Raw genomic sequence first — 24,788 nt, forward strand, 5'->3', positions numbered from 1 at the left:
GCACTCTGAATTAACAAAATAGCTACAAAGTATAACCTCACCAAGTTTTCAGGGGGGAAAGCACTTCTCCTGGGAACTTCAGAAACTGAGCTGAACAGTATCCAGTGCAATACAGAATTACTCACACATCAAGGCTGATGTCAGTTTTGCATAGTTTAACCATTTTTTATTAGAACCCCATAGGCAACCAGTGTGTTTCAAGTTATAAAGCAAGGTATCCTAAATATGCAGCTACAGCATAACTAATATATGTTAAATGACCGTTAATTGAAAAACATAGTAAATGCCTCTCTAGATTCAGACCAAGATCAAAGCTAGCCCAGCATTCTTTTGAAAAATTGCAGCACTCAGGAGCCATCAGGTAGTCTATCAAAAGCTGCCCATCCTTCCCTACCATGTCTATATGGGGAAAGAAGTAATAATAAAGCAGAAGAAAACGGAAGGAACAGGAAAAAAAATACTGAAGTGCCTACAGGCAGGAAGAGAACTGAGAATATAGAAATATATAACATTGATAAAAAATCATTTCACAAGTTATTGCAGTCATATTAATTTAGATGCAACACAGGCCAAACAGAACTATGAGAAAGTTTATCAGAAAAAAACGGAGAAAAAATATTTCATTAAAACAGGCTGTACACAGGGAGAGGGAGAAGAGAAGCAGAGCCACTTGCCCTGTTGAAAGACTTCCCCCCCATGAAGGCTTTTCATCCCTTAGCTGTCACCACCAGCAGCCATTTCAGTAGGGTGTACATAGGAAGAGGAGAGGCGAAGCAGGCCCATTCCATCAGCCCTCCTCTTCCCTTCCCATCCCCTTTTCCTTGTGAGCCATGTCTTTTTAGATTGTAAGCCAGCAGGCAGGCAGCATCTTGCTTTACTGATTGTTCCAGAATACTATTTGGCTGAGGAGCAGGATAAAAATACTTAAAATAAATAAATATATTCATACATAAAACCAGAAAGGAGAGGCCAGATAACCATCTAAGAAAAGAGCACTTCACGTAGGGCAAAGGGGTAGAGATAGGAGACATATGAGGCTCTGTAAGATTAGTAAAAGAACAGAAAAAACAAGGAGGAGCTTAATAGAGAATACAAAAGTATTCTACAACTGCAAAAAAAAAGATTGAACAAGCCAGTCAAACTAGTTCCAAGTTCAACCAGTCTGTTCTAACCTAGTGGTATTCAGGCACATTAATACGTTCTGATAGAATAGCCTTGTTCACTTTAGCAGACATTGATGTTAGCCTCACTTCATCATGAAGAAGAGCAACTGGAGTGTTAAAAGGGAAGGCTAGAATGCCTTAGAAATTTATTCTGTATAGCCTCCAAATATTCTATTTTAACCAGCCCCCAATTTCTACACCATAGACTCTGTGGGCTAAAATTGTCTCCTCAAACAGTTTCAGTGATGGCCTCCATTAGTTTTAAAGAAGGTATAACATGTTTTTGCCAATCTAGAAGCAGCCAGGGTTAATAGTCTGTTTATTAAAATTTCAGGATAGATCCTCTGAGAAAAGTATATCCAAATACTTATATGATGCATTGTGCAATACAATGATTATCCAGGGATCATTTATGTCTCTGGGGTCTTTTGAAAACATCATAATTTTAGTTTTATCATAATTAATTTTAAGAAATTCAATTCTACAGTAAATTCCCAGCTTTCTCAAAAATCTATGCATCCCTATCTGTGTAAGGGATAGCAAGACCGTATTGTCTGCATATAAGAGGATAAATGTGAACCGCCCAGAAATTTTTGTGAACCGCCCAGAGAGCTCCGGCTATTGGGCGGTATAGAAATGTAATAAATAAATAAATAAATAAATAAATAAATAAAATAAGAGTAATTATGTAAATTATGGTTGCACATGCAAGGGAGGTGGGAAAGAAGCAGCAAGGGTTCTTTCACTCCAATGATTCTCTGAACCCAGTCAGGTATTACCAAGTTTAAAATCAGCATTGACCCACTTATACAACCCTACTCACCTTTGTTCCTCTCCTGCAGTCACATCATGCAACAACACATAATATTTTAGTGTGTTTGGAATAAACCATTTTGGATAAGAATATTCATTGCTATGTTGAATCCGATGTTGTTCTTGTGAGAGTTTAAGAAACTGTTCCACAGGTTCTGGTTCACTAGATGAAACCACAAGCATACCTGAATTGACATTAAGGATGAGTCACAAAAGTACAAGTTAGCTAACAGCTAGTGTGCACATTGAACATCTTGGGTGCATTGAATTCAGCTGAATCCCAAGCTGAATCAGGCCCCTTCTGACCATTTCTGTTGCTTCTGAAGGCAAAGCAAGATTCCCTCTGAAGCAATGGAAACTGAACTCATACAAAGCTTCATTACCAACTCGGTCTTCAAAGATACAGACATTCACTCTCTTCTCCAAACAGTATCATTTGGTTTTGTTTCTCTAAACCAAGTATGAGCCACTTGTGTCCCTCCAGTTGTTTTGGCCTACAATTCCCATCGGCCCTAGAAAACATAGCCAATAGTGAGGGATCATGGGAACTATAGGCCAAAACATCTGGAGGGTCACAAGTTGCCTACCCCTGCTCTAACACTGACTATGAGCAACGAAAAAAGTGAGTCGGGTTGAGTAATTGACAGGTCCACCTTCTAATCTGAGGGCATGTTTTACCAGGGGCTCTCCAATCACTATGCTTTGGGGGTGGTCAAGGATGGGACGCAAGTTGGCCATTTGTTCAGTGCCACTGGGCTTCACTATAAAAAAAGCCTTAAACTGGTTTTCAGTCATCACAACTCCCTAGCCTCTCAGCCTATTCTTTTGAAACTTTATTGTTTTTTTGCCTAGAGACAACTCCATGATATTTGCTATTTTCATACAAAATGACCAAAAAAAATTACAGGGGGAGGGAAGGGGAAGCTAATCACTCATCCCTCCCCCAAATATGAGGACTCCCACTTAAAGTGCTGCACCTATCCTTCTGAAATATTGCAGGTTTTTTACTTAAAGTCCAAGCTGAATAATTCAAGGTCAGAGTTGGATCCTGGGGGGTAGTGAACACCTCTAATAAATATTATTAAAACATTGTGATAAGCTGCTAACAATACTGGCTCTCAGAGTTTTTAGTCTCTCTCAGTTCTTTGAGAAAGTTAATTATGTTTCCAGCTAGGTACTTAACCAGAGATAACTGGCTCACCATAGAGATTAAATGTTTTCTCACAGGTATTCCCCATTCCAACAGAAAACTTGCCTGTATGTTGTCTGGTTTCAGTCAGAGGACTCCTTGGCATCTCCTCCTTTCTCCATTCCTCTGTTATATCTTGCCTACTGTTGCTTTGCCTCATTAGCTGCACTATGCAGCCAGTTCCTATCTCCTGTGGAAGTGTTGTAATTTGTTTCAGGTGGGGTAGCAAGGCTAACCAAACTTTCACCCCTACATGGCTTCTCACAAACTTAAATTTGTATACTCTATAAACCTATATTACAGGCTTTTTTATGCTACTACTAAAGTTTATACAAGGTCCCACATCATGTCTTACTGTTTCAAAGGATACAGGCAACGTAGTGGTTTAGGAATTCATGGTCCGATGCTGGCATACACTGAAGAAAGTTTTCTCGATAAGCCTCAAACCATGGAGTGGTAGCTGAAATAAATTACAGAGATTATAGAAACCTTTAAGACAAAGAAAACAGGCCAAATTGTTGTAAAAATGTTTTTACTGCTTAACTACCTGGAAGAGAAATTTTAGAAAAAGATACCTAGCTGAATAGTAGTATCAACTGGTTACTGAGTATTTTTGTAGTATGATTAAAACTAAAAGGAACTTTCTTTTCAAGACTACAGAGGAAACTGCTGCAGATTTCACCCATGTGGTTCTCACCATATTCCAATACTGTGCAACATAAGAAAGCTTTGGGACCATCTGCTAGTCCCATACAATCTGGCTTGCAATGCATTGACTTTCCATCTATGTCTTATGTACAGTATAATCAGGAGCATTTTTCACCTATTTCTATGGAAACAGAATTCAGATAGATCACAAATTCAAATATGACTTCAGAGTATCTGAGAATTATTCTGACAGTGCAATCCTATGTATGCCTACTCAGAAGTCAGTCCCATTATGTTTGATAAGAATTACTCCCAGAAAAGTGTATACAGGACTGAAGCCTCAGTTTGTAAATCCTCTAAAATATAGTAATCATTTTTTATAATTCCAAATTATATAGGAACCATTTTTAAGATAAATGAACTGATGTTGAAATTTTTCTGAACCAAATTCAAGGTAAGAGGCATGCCGAATCTAACAGATACCTTGGCAGCTTTTCTAAAAGTTATATATAACATCCTTTAAGCAGCTAAACTTTCTTGCACACAAATTTTTCTTGCACACATTTAACATGATTAAAATCATATGTTCCATCATAATGAAACTGGCTACACATAAAACAAAATTCTAAATTTGTATGATACAATGCATGATTATGTTTTATAATGCAATCATATTGAATTCTTACCACTACACACAAATCAAGACTGCTATGCCTTTATGGTGATTCCTTCACATTAATAAACTAGTTTTTGAAGACAATAAATGCATAGTTTCAGAATGCATACAATTGAAAGCTCCTAGGTACCTCAGATTCATATAAAGAACCAATACACCACTGGCATTAAATGTCACATCCCTGGATCAAATCTAGCCCTCTAGATTTCCCCAAATGGACACACTTCCTTTCCCTTGACTGCCGATTGTTTGACAGTTTCTCTGCTTTTGCGCAGTTTCTTTCCCACTCTAAAAGGTTGAAATCTCTCTCCTAAAGCTTAATTACTGACAGCAAGCACTTTAAATTGAGTATGTTGGTATTTTTTTGGTCTGCCTTTTTTCCTTTGGCCCCACCCCTTTTGCCTTCGGCTCCACCCACCACAGCTCCAGAAGGCTTCTCCAAAATTAAATTTGGCCCTGCAATATACTACTGAAGTGTAATCTAGAATTTTAGTATTCTGGCAGTGAAATGCCAATTTTGTAAGCATTCAAACCATCACCACATTTTAGATCCCTATAGGATCCCTATGCAATATCTGCTTTCTCATTGAAAGTGCTTATCCTTATGCACCAAAGGCTTAGAATATAAAATATCAGAAGCAACAGAAAGAAGTCCTTCTATTTAGTAATTAGGCATATCACTAATTACTAAAAAAAAACATACTCCACCTCACTTTAAACAAATATGGTCAATTATCATCTCAGGAAAGGTTTATTTCAATTTATTTCGGCTAAGTGCATGTTAGTTGTGTAAATGTACCAGGTCAACATTTTAACTCTTCCCATGTAACTAGCACCTATCTGATCAAACCTCATTTGTCTGTTTTCACTGCAACATCACATTTAATTGCTTCAGATAACTTATTTAAATAAACCAAACTTATTTAAACATTGTCATAAATATTGTCATAAATTTGGCTGCCAGTCACCTTGAAGCATCATTTTGCCACTAGTCAAGTTGCTGCTATGCTACAGAATATTTATGTTCAGTAAAGCTGCTGAGTATGAACCAGAACGTTACAGATTACTCTTGCAAGAGTTCTGAACTGATTGTATTCAGAGGGCTTCTAAAATTGGGCTGAGGACAGCATGAAATAGGGTGAGGGCTATATGTAACCCAAGGACTGTAGGTTACCTACCCCTGGTATGGGCAAAAAGGAATTAAGGTGGGGACCGTATTTCACACATTAAATATAACTGACTGAAAATTTGGTTACTTATTCCTAGTTACATGTTGCCAAGGTCAACAATGCCCTTGGCCTTCTGACAAGAAAGATGTCCAGCAACCTCACACATAGTCCCACTTGTACTATGGTTCAGAGAAGCTAAGAAACAGAAGGAATCTTGCCCACCATTTTTCTCACATCCAAAGAAGTGAGAGAAGACTCCACCTTTCAAATGAACTCTCTGACAAGGTAGAAAGCTTGGGAGGAAGATGGAATCTTCTCTCACATGTGCTGATGTTTGAAGATAAAAAATAGTGCAAATGAAACAAATCTCTGCCTCTCGCCAAAGACCTTGGGAGACAGGATGGAGTTGGTGGTAATAAAAAAATAAAGTAAGAGGATAGCTACCACTCAGCACAGCGCTTCCATGTGGTCCAGAGTCAATTGGTTCTGAACCAATAGAAGATCTGACAAACACTTAATATCATTCTGCGACATATTTGTTAAATGTTTTCAGGACAAAATTAATCACATTAGTCACAAATTGGACTCCACAATTGATACAGTTGAATATGTGGAGGTATCTAGGGCACCATCTCGACAGGTATTTTTTAAGTCTGAGGATGAGGACAAGGTGCTTGGTGAGGTTCAGCCAACCTCTTGTATGCTCAACCATTGCCCCCAATGGCTGATTCATCTAATAGAGAGGGATGAATGACTGGGTGTGGAAAATTATACTTGACAAAAGGAATTGGTTCCAGCCTCTTCAAAGGAAGCAACAATGCAAGCACACCTTTAAAAAAAAAAGGTAGACCCAGAGGTCTTTGACAACCATAAGCCCATAGCTCTTCCTGGGCAAGGTGCTGAAATGTGTGATGGCCAGGCAAATCCAAGCTCTCTTAGATGAAACTGCTTTTTTCAATCCATTTCAGATGGAGCTTAGGCCTGTTTTTTGCACTGAAATTGCTGCAGTTATGCTGCATGAGAGTTCGGGGGACTGCAATTCTGCTGATTCTCCTGGACTTCTAAGCAGCTTTCAGTATCATCAAACCATGGCGTCCTTCTGGAAAGGTTTTCTAAATTAGGAGTGGAGAGGACAGTGTTGCAGTGATTCTGCACCTATTTCAGAAGGTGGAGTTGGAGGATTTCTGTTTGAACCTTGGCATTTGTGCTTAAGTCCCATAAGGAATCAATTTGTTCCCCATGCTATTTAACAGCTACATGAAACTGCCATGTTAGGTCATCCAAAAATTTGAAGTGCTGTCATCAGCGCTGATGACACACACCTCACTCTCTTTATAATCTCATCCAGGTGATAGGGTGGAACTGCTAAACCAGTGTCTGATTGCAATAATGGACTGCATGAAGGACAATAAACTGAAGCGCAATACAGACAAAACTGGTGACAAGCAGTTCTCCTATAGAGGTTAGTGGTGTTCATCTTGCTCTGCAGTGGGCTGCACTCTCCTTAAAGGTGCTCATTTAACCATCTATGTCATTAGAGATAGAATTATCCTGTACAGCACAGAGTGCCTTTTATTAGTTTAGGATGGTACACCAATCACCTGAATGGTGATAGCCTAGCTTGAATGCCAGGTAACCTCCCATTTAAATTACTGCAATGTATTTTAAGTGGAGCTGCCTTTGACAGTATAAAAATATTGTGACAAGAGTATGGACTGAAATAGGGGTTACAATCGTGTGTTGTACCCTTTACTAGCTCCTGGTATGTTTCAGCTCTCAATTCAAAGTGCTATTTTTGACATATAAAGCACTTCACAGCTTGAAGCCACAATCTGAAAGTCCATTGTCTCACATATGTACCTACCCATGTCCTGAGGTCATGAAAGGCCCTGCTTTGAGTAGCCCACATACTGAGATTTGCCAAGTGGCTACTTATGAGAGGGTCTTTTCAATAGTGGGCTCCCAATTGTGGAATGCTCTCTCTGACATCTTCCTTGCTGGTCTTTCAATGTCAGGCAAAGCCCTTTTTATTCTCTTGGATATTTTAACTTGATACGTTTTTAGAGCCTAGTTATTGTTAATATTTTACACTCTGAAGTTATGTTTGAACTGTTTAACTTCATGACTGCTTTAAGTGTATCTTCTGTGAAGTTCCTCTCCCCCACCCTTTTGATTACAGAGTTAACAGCAGAAATTTTCCTCTCCTTCGCACACACATCTCAGGATCAAAGATGTGCTTACTATTCCTGTGGAATCAGAAATAACTTTGACTTCAGTTGATCTCATGAGCAGCAGTAATTTGTAGGGAGCCTAAAAGAATGGTTCTCCTCGGTTCTAATATAGACAGTGGATTGAATCCAGCATTTTATTCCACCAGCTGAGCATCCCAAGTAGGATCCAACCCAGTTGCTGGACAAAGTTTTAATGCACTATGAGGATATACCTGTTACACTTCAACAAATGCTTTAGATACATGAACAATTGTTGCCCTCTCATCCATCCACTAAAGCAATACTTCAAAGCTTTGGTATAGGTTTTATATAGTTGTTGGAGGATTAACATTTAAAGGTGGTTTGATATTCTCTGCAATGCAGTTACCTAATTTTGTAGCTAATAATAGCTATATATTTTTTGCAAGACAGCAAAGCAACTTAAAATGAAGGAAGTCATAAATGCGTATTCCTAGCAGGGCAGCATTGGAGGAGATGGCCTACTGTCCCAGGGACCACTCCAGATTGGCTGGCACTTCAATCTAATTGCCAAATTATTGTTCAGACTGTTAGCAGATCATTCCACCCAATCTTTCAAAATGTTATTTAAAATGCACAATAAAAGTGGGATGTGTTTTAAATGGCTCTCCAGATTACAGTTAGCAATTTTTGCCACTACTTTTCTCAAACAAATACCTTTTGTGCTCCTATAGGCAGCACAACTGCAAGAGGTGGCTACATAGATATTTTACTGAAATTGAATAGAGCAAAGCAATATAATTTAATAGTTACATTAGTCAGCAATTTAAACATGCTTTAAAATTAACCATTAACTTTAATAGCATAAATGAGGAGGCATGAAGTAGTTCTGTGTGGCATGAAGGAGCAGCCTACAGGCACTGAAAAAAATGTAAAATATCTAGACAACTTGGGGGAAATCTACACAAAGTGGAAATATTGTATTAGTAAAGAACTGGCTGCCAGGTGCAAGATTGCTGGTAGAATCCATCCCCCACAGGGGAAAAAAACTGGAAAAAGGAATTTTAAAAACATCAGTTTGCTATAGAAGTACCTAGTACATTTTGACGAACTGCAGTCATTAAGGCTCAAACAGGTCTAGTACACGCAAAGATTCTCCCGCCACCCCACCTCCCCTTGAGTTGCTGGACATTTTCTGAGACATCTAGGCTATGAAAAAAGGAGCAAAAGATGCTTTGATTTTGGACTTACAACTTCCAGCATTACCCAGCCAGGATTGCATAGGATTGCACCCTAAGCCGCTAGTTGTTATCATTTCATAAACCAGTATGTATCACTGCTCTGCTGCCAAGGGGAAACTCAGAGCCTTAACCCCACTATTTTGTGGAGGAAAGGATACTGTTATAATGAGCCTCCTAAAAAGAAGCTACACAGCTGGTATGAGTCTGTGCAGACACTCCATTCTAAGTTATAATTACTGCTTTCATGATATCCTTTATACAAGAACCACACATATACGTTTTAGGAACACTAATAATCACAACTTGTGCAGATGGATTCATATACTTATGCTCAGAGTATGAGTAAGCCTTTGTAAAAGAGTCCTGCAAGCTACATACAGCTCAAAGGCAACAGCACAATTTCTAGTTTACTCATAATGGCCTGTTTCACACATCACAGTAAGCAAGAATTTGAAAGAATTCTTATTATTAATGAGCCTGCTTAGCTCCACCTGCATATGGGAGTGGCAAAACAAACCACAGACTTTCAATCTGTGTTTTGTTTATTGTGATGTGCAAGCTAGGAATTCCGGCTTGTCTCACTAGAGTTCCCAATTCATACATCATGATAAACAAAGGATTCTTTAGATTAACATTTGGATGAGGCCAACGTTTTAGAAGAGCCTTGCTGTAGAAGTGAGCAGATAGAACAAGAAGACAATACATAAGGTAGAAACACAGCAAGGTTTTTTAAAGTTTTGGTTTTTAAAAAATAAAAAGTTCTTCAGACTTCTGCTGGCTGCTGAGATGAAAAGTGAAAGTACATTTGCAGGGTGACTTCAGACCTCTCAGTGTCCATGTTTTCCCCATGCAAGACCCTTTTTTTGCATGCTAAGAGTTATATCAAGGGAGAAAATAGTTAATGATGCCTCAAGCACAATCCAATAAGTTTCTGTTCTAATCATACAATCATATTCAAGACAAATCACAACAGTCCTGTTAGCAAGGGAAAGTGTTGCATTTTCCCAGCAACAATGTGCTGGGAGAACACAATTTATGCCAAACAGAAATGCTCTCTTGGTGAAAGACATCTGAATTACATGCAAGAAATGAGCAACTGTATGCTTGTACCCTAAAAACAAATACCCTAAATGAAAACATGTTTTAACAACCCAGCTTGGGGGGAGGGGGAAAATTTACACATATCCCAACAACACAATATTTGTAACACTATTTATCACAGTTATTTAAGGAAAACGAGAAACGCATACCTGAGAAATTAAACAATGTCAAAAACAGCATGCTCAATCAAATAAATCACCTCAAGTAGAGAATGATTTTCTCTTTGATTCATGAAATGATTACAATTGTTTTAAACTAGTGCAAAAGTGTACGTATGAACAAGAAAAGATGAGTCATACAGCCACCACCAATATTTCAGTGGGAGGAGGGAATTCTATTCCAATGAAAGAGCTATATTCTAGTAGGATTGTAAGGAAAAATAGATGGGTTACATAATAAAGGGATAGAAACAGGGTGATTTAGGAAACCCACACCAGCCACACAAAATACCTGAATAAAATGTGGATGTGTTCAGTCCCATCAGTGTGTCTTTCCAACTACTGTACCAAGGAACACTAGCTTTAAATGACCGATCTGACAGAGAAAACATGGAATTATTAAACTAAGCAGATAAAATGTATCTGCCCCAGCTACCTCTCTGCACTCACAAAACAGAGCATGGAGATGGGGAAAAGGAGGAGTTCCCAGGGGGGTGGGGGGAGGAGAATGAGGATGTAGAGCTACGGGGTATCCCCAGCCTCCTTCCATCTCCCTCCCTGAAGCCTCTGCTAGATGGGAAAAATTGCTCATCTAACTAAAATGCAGAGCAGGAGGCACCACCTGCTCTGCATTGGATACACGTAAGCCTCCAAGTTTGAGGACTGCACCCACACATACATAAACTGGATTTCATTATAATAGTACAGATACATAAAAATATCTATAGAACATTAAGAGCAATAGATGGCTACTTCAATACTAAGTAAATTAAATAAAATTAAAGCTCATATATTAATTTGCACAGATTTCACTACCTTAAAAAAAATCATCTACATACATTTACTTATTGCAAATAGTTTGAATACGAAGTTACATCTCTAAAAATATACTTACATTTTACATATTAAAAGCTTTTAATCCAGGCAATATTTGAGAATGTAAAAATAATTTTAAGTCTCATTAGCATAAAATAGAAGATTTTTTAAAATATCTAATATTCCTATAGAAAAATACAGCTCTCAATGCTTTTTGCTATAACTGCATCTTACAGCAGAAATGTATGCTACCTTGATGTTCTCCTCACCCCATCCCTGTTAACATACAGCAAAATTTGTGCATTTACATCAGTGCCTTTTGAACTTCCCTGCCTGTACCAGTGATGAGCTGGGGAATCAAATTACACAACATATCAGGATACACATTGCTGATGCTGGATTTTGGAGGAGAGCCTCAAAATCTAAGGAGTGAAGTCTACTATAGTACCAAAACTCAGGGCAAACTGGCTACTCCTCACTTATCCACTCCCTTTGGGCAATAATATTGATTGGGCCTCTGAACTCTCTCAGCCAGAGGAGACAGTCAAGCAGGCAGCAATGGTGAAGAGCAGCAAAGAGAAAATGCCAACTGCTGATGCCATTCCTAAGAATGTGGGTACCTTTAACTACATGTTATAGGAAGGGTGGGATGAAGTTCAACATGAATTGCTATTTCTAACAATATCAATGTCTGTTATAACATGTAGCTCTGTCCTCAGAAGAAAAGAAGCTAGGATGAACATTCTCAACACTGAGAAAAGGCCGTGCTACTGAAAGCTTACTGAAATATATGCAAGTATTTATGACAAGAACTCTTCCTAGTGGCGGTTTTTAAAAATAGAGTTTATATGTACAAAATTAACAAAGCAGTAACCAACAAAACTGAGAAAAATCAAGTAGCATTCAAATATTGCAACATTCAAGCATTCAAAACTGGAAACATTTACACTTATGAACAAAATCTAAACATATGTGGAGCACCCATTTTAAATGAAGTATAACATGTTTAACACATTTCAGTGTCCTGTTACATACCACTAATGTTGAGATCATAATCTCCTGCAGTAATCACATTAGCTACTAATCCTTCAGCAGGCTGACTAACAGTCACAACATCATTCAGAAGCTTCCGAATGGCTCCTGGTTGAGGTGGTTGAGTAATAATGTTGTTGACAGCAATTTTCAAGTTTTTGATTATGTGTAGTTGGTTGTTGGGATCTCTCATGTGCACTAAAATGAGAAAACAGCTGTGTTAGATTAGTACATTCTAAAGCAACATTCACAACTCAATTCATTACATTTGTAAAATATACCTATTGAGCATTTTCAAAAAACATTGAAAAAGACAATCAAGAACTCCCCTCACTAATGTTCAAAATGAAAATAAGATTGACTTAGACTTCAATTTGAAACTCACTTACTAGGGAGTAAGTCCCACTGGACTTAGTGGGACTTACTTATGATTAAAAATGCATAGGACTGTCCTATTAGCAACTGAAACTCAGACATTTTTAAGCTAGAACCAAAGACAGCACATACAGATATCAAAAACAATATCACATATAGATGCAAATTCACTTGCTGTTTTCAGCACATTTCTCTTGCTTAAAGAGCCAAGACTAGTGGGTTACCATTTTAATAGTAAGAATTGCTGCAGCAAAGCGTTCCTTTTTTAATCCCTCCATAAAAATAAACGATATACCTGGTTTAATTCCACTTGCCCATATAAATCAAATTTAGCATTTTTACAGTGACATGCAGGTTACAGCTCGTCAGAGAATTGGTCCAATAAGTAAATTTTCCTGAAAGAATCAGGATCATCTCTGGGATTTTCTGAACTTGAAAGCATCACCCACAATTCAGTTGCATGAAGTGGAGATAGCTAGCACAGAAGCCTGGTAGAACCTGGCCTCATGCTAGACCCATTGAGCAAAGTGGGTCAAATACAGTATAGCAATTCAAGTCTAGCAGAGGCCTTCTTGCAGCTTTTATCTTGGAGAATTCAGCAGCCCGTTCTTCCCAGGTTCCCACAGTGCACACACCACCCTTTGAGAAACAGAGTTATACACCAGGGTTTGAAAAGCAATAAGCTGCTGGATACTCCTAGGTAAGGTATGGGAAGGCTTCTACTCAAGGTGAACTGCCTAGCAGCATCAGGGCATCTTAAGCAGAGTAGCAGTAACTTAGCAGGCCCTTAGAGGATTATAAAAGATATGTATAGGTGTTGTTCCACACCCTGTACTTCACACATTACAGCTATAGGGAGGGTTGGGAATCACTCCAGACCCATTTGTTACATACATGACTATTTCATGGTCTCTGAAATACCTCACTTGAAAAAAATTCAAATACCAGCTCTATACAGAGGAACTAAAGTCTACTTGATTGTTCTAGACTCACCTCATCTGTTTAGATAAAAAATGTATAATTTCTTTCCTAAGTGCTTTGAGAATACCCAGCCGTAAGCTGATCATCACTGAAGCTTTTTACTTGGTTTCCAACCCATCCTACATTACCTTTTTTCACTTCATAGACTGCCACTACAGTCTCTCATTCTGGCCCATCAACTATGTGGCATCTGATCAGCTTTCTCAAGATCCCCTATAGACACTGAGCTGGCTTGGATGTCATGATAAATCATGGTTTAATCATGACAAAAAGAAGACACGGCAAGCCCTAGGCTCACACAATTCATCCCCACACCCTCTTCACCTCCGGTAGGGTTACAAGATTCAGGCTTTCACGTCTGCTTTAGAACTATGAGTTATGAAGCTAGCTTGTTTTAACAAACAATAGTTAAGATTAACCACAATTTAAGATTTAGATATAATGCTGAACAGAAATCAATTAAAAAATGGAAGTGAAAGCTTCTGGTCTCTTCTACACGGCTGCACTGGAATAAGAGGGGAGCATGCAAGCCCAAGGTTCACTGCAGTTCATTTCCATCACAATATCTGTAACAATAATTCCCCCAAGAAATTCTATCATCTCTTTCCCAGATTACACATGATGCTTTTGATCATTTTAGTATAGGATTGCATTTTGGATGCACTGTTTAGCATATATCTTATAAATAGATTATCTTTTGCATCTATTTATTATTTTATAATCACTATATCTAGGCACTTCTATAGTTTTTACCTGCCCTGAACCATGATAGACAGATGAGTTATATATCTGCAGTAAAATTGCCAAGTTCATATTCTTAGAGAGCAAAACAAAAAGTCTTACAGCTCCCAGCATTCCCCAGCCTGCAGTTACAGGATTTTTTCTGTCTAAAAAATAGGATTACACAGAGGATTAAACTGATAGCTTGTCACTTTGAATACATGATCCTTCTCTCCTTAGTCTTCTATGACATCAAACAAACTGCTCTAACTGTTAGATACTTTTCCTATTTGTTAGGTTTTCAAATAAACACATTTGTTAACTGGAGGAACTCCCTGGAGATCCCCATTTGAAAATTTACCTGTCCTACCTGCAATCTTTCCTAATTTCAAACATCAAAAGCGGGGTCTAAAGGAACAAAAGAATCCAGATCGCTGAGTTGTTTAGATACTAAACCACAAACCGTGGGTTAACTGCTGGGTTGTTTAGCCCCTAAACAACCCATCATTCCATATTCAAACGTCATGTTCACAACCTCTTATCACAGTGATCAGAGGTTGTACATCCATGCCCCTCACAGCCGGCATTGACAGAACTGCACTAGTGACCTTGAAGGAGGGGTAAAGGGGCACGCTGGGAGTGGGGAGGGGACAGCAGAAGCCAGGATACAACATATCCTGAGGGCTCCTCAGGCTCCTTCCCTCACACTCCACCACGCCCCAGCTAAACAGGCAAAAAAGCCCAGCTAGCCAAAATCCAGAGCTGCAGGAGCACAAAGGTGAAGGTTCCCTCCAGCACTCCTCCCATTTTTCATAGGATGTCCATAACTTCAGAGGCTTGTGGGCATTGCCATAGTATTGTGCCACAAAGCAACACTGAATTCCCTGGCAGTCTCGTATCCAAGCATGCGTCAGACCTAGACCAGCTTAGCTACACCAAGCTCTTTGCTTCATGCATCTTCAGACCATGCCCTGCTTACCTGGAGTAACACATTTAGGAGGGGGGGGAACAGTTCTGAATATCAATGTTCACAGAAGTCTGGAAGAAGTCCTTATTTTATAATAGCAGTAAAGTTGCATACTTAATAAAAATAAGTGGGCAAACAAAATAAAATCTAGCAAAACTGACTATAGCTGTTTTGTGTTTAGTTAGTATAATGAACATACAGCAATAATCTATAAATCACAACCAGAAAATGTTCATAATTTTTCAGTAAGCGAAGGTGAGCATGTCGCTAAGTGTGCTTTCCAAGGGTGCAGCAACTAGATTAAAGTAATGTATAGATCCTTCAAACATCATCTATATAAACATTAGTCTACTTTAATTGCTTTTAAGATTTGAGATATTCCTTTTGCAAATTATAATTATTTTTGCAAAACAGCTTACATCACATAATGGGTTCATCTGCAAGTTACCATTCACACACATCCATTAACAGTAATAACCATTTGGCTCACTACAACTCCTGCAGCCCTTCCCTTTTTAGAATTCTTATTTCTCTTTGCTGGTTGTTACATACTGCTTCTAGCCTGTATTGTTTTTATTGTTGTTGTTAAACTGTTTTTAAATCTGTATGTGGACTAGAGTACTTTGCACGTAAATTGAATTAATAAATAACATTGTTTAATTTCAGCCAATTTCCAGAGGATAGTTGTGTAAGTCTATGGCAGCAAAAAAAAACCAAAGAAACTTGCAGAACTTTTACCAGAACTTTTTTTACGTTAAGATTCTACAAGATTCTTTTTTTAATTTGAGCCAGTGCTTGCAGAGCATTCCATGTCATCTTTTACCCTTTAAGTGTGCTGATCGGGGAGGACAACACTTCTAAGCACTTCGTATTCTAAGACTTGCTAAAGATGTATTTTGTGTTCAACAGAAACGTCCGTCAATCCGAAAGGATCGGCAGAGTTTAATGCTGCCCACATATCTTACTCTATACTAGTGCCCCTAGGGAACCGGGGTCATTACTTTAGTTCAGAGACATCTATTCTGGTCTGGGACATTTTTATATATTAAGAAAACTTAAGCGAAAAAGATGCAATACCCCCTCAGAAGTAAACAAGACCTCGCCTCCCTCGTGAGCGTGCGCTTTCCAGAAGGTGGGACTTGGCAGACAAGCTGGATGGGCAGCAGCTGCCTTATTCCGCCATCCGAGCTTCAGCGAATGGTGAAGTAAACATAGCAAAGGGGCTCCTCATGCATCGCCTGCCTCAAAGGGGTCGGGAAATGTACTGCCTCCTTCCCGACCCGCCTCCAATACACCCACCCGTTGGGGGGGGGGGGGTGCCCATGGCTTAGACTCCCTTCCCTTCCCCTGTAAACAACCCAGTTCCGCTCCCGCCGAGTGACACCGACCTTCCGAAGTGAGGCGACAGAAGGGCTTTACCAGCTCACAGAAGCCCAAGTTGTTCTTGCGGGTGACTCTCTCTGCCTCCTCGCTACACAGCGCGGCCACCAAGGGCACGAACGAGTCCTGAAGGAACTCCTGCACCGACTGCACTCGCTGGGCCATAGCTCGCTCGCTCCGACCCACCCAGGCGAAGGGCCTGCCGGCCGGCCGGCCCACCTAACTGACTGGCCGGCTTGGCCCGCTCTCTTCTCTCGCCGCCTCTCTGAGTCGGAGCCGAACAACCCCCGCCCCGCCGGCCAACGCGCGCTGAAGCCCGCAGCACTGACAGCCGCTGCCTCAACTGCCGCCCCACCACCGGCCCCTCAGTGACCGCCCAGAACCGCCATATTGAATCTGAAGAACCCAGACAACCGGGTAAAGCTGATCCCGGCGGCCTTCGCGGCAGGTCACGTGACAGCGGAGTGGGCGGGGAGAGGCGAGGCTCCCGGAATCGAGGCGGCAGCGGTGGCAGAAAGGGAAGCGAACACACGGGACGGGGCGGAGCTAGAGGGTTTGTCACGTGCGTGTGCCGAAACAAAAGTAGAAGCGAGCGGTGAGAAGATCCATGTTATCTGGCCACGGCGGCCCTTCCCTCAGGTTGAGGTGAGGGCGAGAAGAAGGGAAGCAGGGGGGGGGGGCTCCCTCCGTCAGCGGTCCGTCCATCCGTCCGTCAACTGTCAAGTGGCAGCGGCCCTTCCCTCAGGCTGAAGGGAAGCAGGCGCACTCTGTCAGCTGGCGTGGGAGAACCGTTTGCCTTTTGATTAAGAACTAGCGAAGAGGTTGTGTTTTTCCTCCTTCCCTCCCCCGGGCTCTTTTCCTTTTGTGTTCCGCCTCTTACATGGTAAGTCTGAGGGCAAGATGCTGACTTATTATTCGTCTTTGTAAGACCCACTGGGAGCCTTTTTCTGTTGAAGATCAGGTTCAGAATGCCTCAAATAAATAGATAATACTTATTATTAACAATAATAAATAAGAATCGCCACTTTAGACCTGCTGATATGGCACAGTTGCATGTATTTTTAGTCAGGAGTGGGTGTCACTGTTTGCAATGGAGCTTGCTTCCAAGGAAGTGTGCAACCACAGAAAACTGTTCCCAGAGACCAATGCAGCACTTCTGCATACTTGCCTGAATGCAGTGAAGAGGGAAAGTACAGCTGGGTATCTTCTGTATACATAAGCACCCAACCCAAACCTCAAGATGACCACACTTGGTGGTTTCCTGGAGATGCTAAATAACATGGGAGACAAGATGAAACTCTGCAGGAGCTTATAGTATAAAACGAAGGGGCTGTGGCTCAGCCTAGCCTTCTCCCTGGCTTGTTGTTCTGTGTGTAAGATCTCCCCTCCCCAAGTAGGGAATCAGTCATGCAACACACCATCACATGCAGCTTTAAAAGGTTGAGTCCTTCTCCATGAGCCCCTGCCAAAGGAAGTGAGGCAGGTGGCTACTAGGAGGGGGGCTTTCTCTGCTGTGGCACCCCGGCTGTGGAACGAGCACCCCAGAGAGGTTTGGCTGGCGCCTACACTGTGTTCCTTCCGTCGCCAGCTGAAGACTTTTTTATTTTCTCAGTATTTTAACACCTATTAACTTAAATTTTAAACTTTGCTGTTTTAATTCCATACTTTAACCTATATCAATTTTTGCTGTTTGGTTTTATCCTGGTTGTGCTTTTTATATTGCATTTTGTAATTGTGTTTTTAGATTGTTGGTTGTTTTTATGCTCTTCATGATTTTAATTTTTGTAAACCGCCCAAAGAGCTTCGGCTATTGGGCGGTATAAAAATGTAATAAATAAATAAGTAAAACTTTCTCTCTGGATTCTGAGCACTAAAGACATTTGTCTGGAAGACAGCTGGTTTAGAAGCTACGCATAGCTTTATCCAAACCTTACTTTTTTGGCATTACAAATACACTTCACAAGTGTATACTTATTGTTTAGCGCACTCTTAGTTTGAGTTTTTTAAACTGTTTCAGGTTACCCCAATAAACTACATTATTTTCTTCCTGAATTTCTGTTCTCCCAGATTTGCTTGTAGTTGTGGCCAGTGGTTCCATTAAGCGGTGTTTGAAGAAAAAGCAGAAGAGACAAACTCCAAAAGAGTATAACTGCCAGTGTAGAATCAGCAGAGCCAAACATCTGTGAGAACTAGGAAAGTGTTTCTGCTTTCCTTCACATTTGCTTTTAAGCTACTGCACAATTGATGACATTTTACTGACATCCTGGTGTTTCCTTTGTTCTTGGTTAGGCGGATAGTTTGGGAACTTATCACAGTTTACAAAAGAAGTCAGTGCCAGGCAAACTTGTCATTGCTTCACACACTAAGGCCATAACTAGACCTAAGGTTTATCCCACGATCATCCCGGGTTCATCCCTGCCTGAGCACTGGATGCCCTGTGTAGCACTTAGATGAACAGGTTTGACCCCAGGACAATCCTGGGATAAACCTTAGGTCTAGCTATGGCCTAAAAAGGCCCAGCCTACACATACTTTCTTTCACACATCTGTATAGCAAAGAACAGTAGCCACTCTCAGCTCCCAAGATCATAGAGATGTATCAGTCACATGTTAAAGATACATTTGTCATGTGCACAGATTACTTTTTAAATGTCATTTTGTGCAGATTTTTTGCATGTATGTGTACAATGCTTTACCTCTGTGTTAAAATAAAATGTGTGATGCAATCTTGTGTAAACATATTGAAGTATGCGAATAAAGGCATTTTATTCTGCATTTCTGCTTTAGCACAAAACCTGGAGAAAATAGGAGTCAGCATCCAGATCATTAAGATAAATAGACTGCATGGAATATGGGGAGGTTCTCCTCTGTATGTTCTCAACCCCTAAAATTGACACTGAATGTCTTCCATAAGTTCACCCTATTGTGCAGACTATGGGAATCAATGGGTATGATACACTGATGCTGTGTGGCTTGCCTGGACCTATTCAGAGCTCATAAGAACCTACCTAGCACCTTGATCATAAATGCAGCATCACATGGTGGGGCATAAGAGTAGAACACCACGCAATGTGATATTTATCCATTTATTTAGGGTTGGAGGGGTTGTCTTTTTCCTCATAGAGGCTCTGAGAAGATACATATTTAAAAATATGGACTGGTAGCTGCTGGTGTTACAAAGACACTATTCTCTCCTTAAAGCAATGTTATTTCTCTGTAACGTTCCTAGGAGGGAAAGGAGATTTAGGGGGTTCTCTCCCAGGTTAAAGATTGAAACTTTCAGGTTTCTCAACTCAGTCCATTAATTCTTTTCAACTTTCAGGTAATATCACTACTGCCCATAGCAGCAAAGTAGTTCAAAAGAAGACAGACAAACTCAGAAGCATAGGTGACTTTATTATAGAAGATATATAACAGCATTCATTACTTGTCTCTTTCATTCCTTCCTCTCTATGCTTACTCCAGCTGCCCAAACCTGACACTTCTTATACAGTTCAGAGAAAATCAGTGACATCACAACTTTGATGAGCCAGACACTGCTCATAGGCACTGGAAATGATGCTATTTGCTATCAGAGGAAGACTGAGCTGGCCTTCCATCCCTTATGGCTATACTTGCTGGAAAGAAAAAATCTACTTACTCTTATTCTTTTAACAAAATATGATTTTACATGCTAATGACTGCCTTAAAGGTATCCAGGCTGGAGTTCAACAGTAGGTACATATTGCAGGAGGATGACTAGGTATTGTAGCTATTGTTTTGCTCAATTTTACCCCACCTTTGCCTTTGGGGAATCCATTTTAGGAGGTCTATTAGAAACTGAATTGCTTGATCTAATCTTATGTGATTGCTGTGAGCCCCATTCCAGCGCCTTTCTCCTATCTTTGTTGAAGGTACTACTTAACATTACTCTGTAAAGTGGCATATATCTGCATGGCACATAATTGTTATTAACTCCTCCAAAATGCTGGGAAGGGAGGTTTGGATCAGAGCACAAGTTTTGCCTTCAGAAGGTCCTAGGTTCAACACCTAGCATCTCCAGTTAAAAGGATCTCTCCAGTTCAGCAGAAAAAGGCCTCTGGAATGTTGCTGCTAATCTGTATAAATTGTACTGAGCTACATGTAGCCAAAGGTTTGGCTTATTATAATGCTGTTTCTACTCAGGGGGTTGGACTCAATGGCCTTATAGGCCCCTTCCAATTCTACTATTATTCTATGCTACTGGCATATGTTGACATAACATAAGTATAATTAATTTTCTATTAATAAATGTAGACAGAAGATCACTGCTGTTCTATAACCAATTAACAACAGTAAAAGCTTTCTGCTGTTTGGGGTGTGTGTGTGTTTTAAAAAATGTTAAATGTACCTGATCCAAGTGACACAGAAAAAATACATAATTCTCCATAAGAGGGCATTCAAAAAGCTTCCATCAAAAAAAGGAGGTAATTTTAACTAACAAAGAGTCCTGTAGCTAGCATATTAAAAACTAACACGTTTATTTTGGCATGAGTTTTTGTGGTCTGCTGCACACTTCTTCAGGCTCTTATTCTTAGTTGGCAACTAAACATGGGGTGGGACTGTTGACAATAGTGGAGCCAAACCTGTGTGTGAGCATATATAGTTGGATGTATGTAATATGTATAGTCAGGCAGAAGTCTCAAATCCTAAGGTTTTAAAAGTCAAGGGTTAAAATATTTGTGTATGCGTTGTATTGATAACATGGCGGGGAGGGCAGAAACAAAATCTAAGGGAGTATTTTGGTCCTATAATTTTAAATGGAAATAGGAACAAGTAGAGTAACCATCTCTCTTGAGCGGGTGGGGGAAATCATCACATTGCTTTTTTTGCATATTTTAAAGGGTTTTCCCCCCTTTCGAAGGGCAATATGACTGAATTGAAAAGGGAGGGGAACAAAACTTGGCAGTAAACAAATAAATCCAATTACCTGGATTCTTTTCAGAGTGTGGATTTCAAGGAGGTGAATGAAGCTGCTGGAGAAGTGGGGGCTAGCACTTGTCTGCTTGACCCTTATTCATCCAGGCTAATTAAATCAGGACTAGCAACATGGCTAAACAAAAGTGATTGATGACTCATTGTGGAAGGGGCATGTTCCAAAAGGTGATGGCCTCACAACTCCAGACACAATTAGATGATACTGATTATCTGGACCCATTTCAACTGGGCTTTCAGCTGGGATATGGGACTGAGACTGCTTTAGTTGTCTTGGTGGATGTCCTATGCTGGGTGGCAGGAGTGTGGCTCTATTAGTTCTGGACCTGTCAGTGGTTTTCAATACCATCAGCCACAGTATACTTCTGGACCGCCTGGTGAGGCTTGTCTTTAGAGGCACTATATTCCAGTAGTTCTGCACCTTCCTTACAGGTCATGTCCCAAAGGTGACGTTAGGCGACTACTGCTTGGCACCATGGCCATTGATCTATGGTGTCCCACAGGGCTCTGTTCCATTCCCTGTTATTTAATATCTACATGAAACCATTGGGAGATCATCTGGCATTTAGGAGTGAGGTGCCATCAATATCCTGATGGCACGTCAGCTCTATTGCTCTTTGTTACCTGATTTCAAGGAAGCAGTTGACATCTCTGAACATTGCTTAGATATGATAATGGACTGGATGAGGATGACCAGGCCAAGATTAAATCCAGAAAAGACAGAAGTGAGTCAATCTGAGGTGGTAACAGTAATCCATGCCTTGGTTACATGGTGGTTAGATTATTGCAATATGCTCTTTGTTGGCCTATCCTTGAAGAACTTCCAGAAGCTTCAATAGGTGCAAGATGCAGCAGCTAGGCTGGTGACCAGTGCATGGTATTGTGTTCACGTCCCCCCAATATTGAAAGATCTGCACTTGTTTTCTGGGCTCAGTTCAAAGTGCTGGTTTTAACCCTTAAAGCTCTAAACAATTTAGGGCCAGATTATCTGAGGGAACACCTGTCTCGACATGAACCTGCTAGGTTATTATAATCAGCAGGAGAGGCCCTTTCGAAGACACCCTTCCTTGTAGAGGTCTATTTGTTAGGCATACAGGAAAGGAGTTTCTCCTATGTTTTTCCCAAACTCTGGAACACATTCTCTTTGGAGCTGTGACTGGTTCTCACTCTCTGAATTCAGGAAGGGGGTCAAGCCACAACTATTTAACTTGGCTTTTGACATTGTTACCCTTTGTAAGGTTGTTTTTAATGTTTCATTATGTTTTTATTTGATTATGCTTTCTATTTTTTGAACTTTTTGTAAACCACCTTGTTGGCTTCAGAAATGTGATATAAAAACAAAATAAATAAATCCCTAGAAGTGATGTGGGGCAGAATATTTACCATTTCATATGTTTGTTAGTAACAATAAATGGATGCTGATTGCAAATAAAATATGCAAGCTTGGCAAAGTTGTAATTCATGTTTTAGGTGATTATCCATAGCAAGTATGAGGGAATATATATGACATTGAAATCCATATAAGTTTCACTGTGAAATGAAAGTAATAAGCAGTGACAGTGAAACTGAAGGTACCAGAACAACCTCAGTGGAAGAGAGTTGAACTCTCTTGATATAGGTGAATGATTGTCAGCATATCATGCACAGTTCTCTGAGTTGCTAAAATTAATTTGTGCAGTCTTCCTCAACCTGGTGCCTCCAGATGTGTTGGACTACAATTCCCAGCATTTCCAATGAGTTATGTTGTCTGGAGGATGCTAGGAGTTGTAGTCCAAAACATGGAGGGCACCAACTTGGGATGGCTAAACTAGTGTGTCAACAGTTTTCAGTACTTTTTTGGGTGTGTGCTTTTTTTTTTACATTTTAAAAAGGACACTGTTTGCATGTAATGGTTTAGTTTAACCCAGGGATTGTGATGGCCAAGCAGGAGTAAGTGACCATGCTGCCTCACACATGCTCATTGCTTCTGCTTTAAGTCGCCAACCCATGAATGCTCTGGGTGTTAATGTGATGACCAAACCCAGGAACTCTATGTTGTTTAAGGGTTAAACAACCCAAAGTTAACCCATCAATTGTTCATGGTTTGTTGTTGGTTGTTTCATCCCTAAAGAACTCCGAGTTCCAGGGCTCAGATGACATAATAACAACCCAGGAATAGGGCATTCCTCAGTTCTTCACTGAAAGCAGAAGCAACAAACACAGTCATGGTGATTCCTGGGTTAAACAACTCAGGAAATGCTGTTACATGTGAATTGAGGGAATATATGCTATTGTCTTTACATTTTATAAGTATGCTAATAAATATAACATTTAAATCACATTAAGTGTGCTTTGTTTTTCCTCAGACATTTCAAGACAAATACTTGTGTATTGGGACAAAAATTAACATGTAGTAATTTGTTTTTAGCTTTATTATTTACTAAATACAAGTAAAATAAACATGCTAAATTAGATTACTCTCTAGGACATCAGAACCTTTTCCAATACAAATGTCCCTTTGCATAGGGTTTTTTTCTGGAAAACCCACATCACTATTTAGTATCCAGATGTCAACAGTAGGATACAATTTGAAAGCATCATTAAACTATAAAGACTACTGTGGTGTGGGTTTCCTTCCTTTGCTGGTAGTATGGTGGTCACATGTGCTTCCATAGTAATTTTACTTTTGTTATCTTGCCGATTAAACATTCCACAAGGACTGAGGTCACAGGACAGTGATCTTTTACAGTAAACAATGTAAAAGTTAAAGATTACACCTGCATTCCAGGGAATTTGGGAGGGACTTGCTCTGAGGCAACCAGTGTTGACTTCAGGTTCAAAAGATTTAGAGATGCAAATTGCTGCAACTTCTTTTGAATTCTTTTCTTCTTTGAGTAAAACATTTTCCTAAATTTTTCCTCATAGTGACAACCTTGTTTTTAAAAATGCAAAGAATTGGTTAAGTAACATTACAGAAAAGGAGTTCCAAATTCAAATCAAAAGCAATCCATGCCTTTGCAGAAAGGCCAACACCTTGTTTGTACTGGGGGTTGGGAGAAGTGGATGAAGAAAATGATCTGAGGAAATCCCTATGTGTATTCTTAGCCTTTTATGTTGTGGGGTAGCTGGGAACAAGACAGAGTGGCACCACCGAATGTCCTGTGTCAGTTTTGTCAGCAATTGTTGCTTGAATCCTTGTTGATACATAGATTACAATGTTACTCCTAAAAACAACTTGA

The 24,788-nt window shown here is 40.0% G+C and overlaps 1 protein-coding gene across 2 annotated transcripts in view; it reads right to left on the reverse strand.

The window, feature by feature from the left end:
* TRAPPC8 (trafficking protein particle complex subunit 8) overlaps positions 1–16,990 on the reverse strand; it is a 63,285-nt gene extending 46,295 nt beyond the window's left edge. Inside the window, exons 1-5 of one of the 2 annotated variants that reach the window (XM_063130679.1) lie at positions 16,627–16,990; positions 12,199–12,393; positions 10,640–10,723; positions 3,536–3,625; positions 1,987–2,161 (exon numbers count right to left, since the gene is read on the reverse strand). In XM_063130679.1, coding sequence (XP_062986749.1) covers positions 1,987–2,161; positions 3,536–3,625; positions 10,640–10,723; positions 12,199–12,393; positions 16,627–16,783 — 701 coding nt within the window. In that variant the 5' untranslated portion in view covers positions 16,784–16,990. The remainder of the gene's footprint in view (positions 1–1,986; positions 2,162–3,535; positions 3,626–10,639; positions 10,724–12,198; positions 12,394–16,626) is intronic. The other variant, XM_063130680.1, reaches the window with a different exon arrangement.
* Between the last annotated feature and the right edge of the window lie 7,798 nt (positions 16,991–24,788).

This window comes from Elgaria multicarinata, chromosome 7 (genome assembly GCF_023053635.1).
Source record: "Elgaria multicarinata webbii isolate HBS135686 ecotype San Diego chromosome 7, rElgMul1.1.pri, whole genome shotgun sequence".
Taxonomy (NCBI): domain Eukaryota; kingdom Metazoa; phylum Chordata; class Lepidosauria; order Squamata; family Anguidae; genus Elgaria; species Elgaria multicarinata.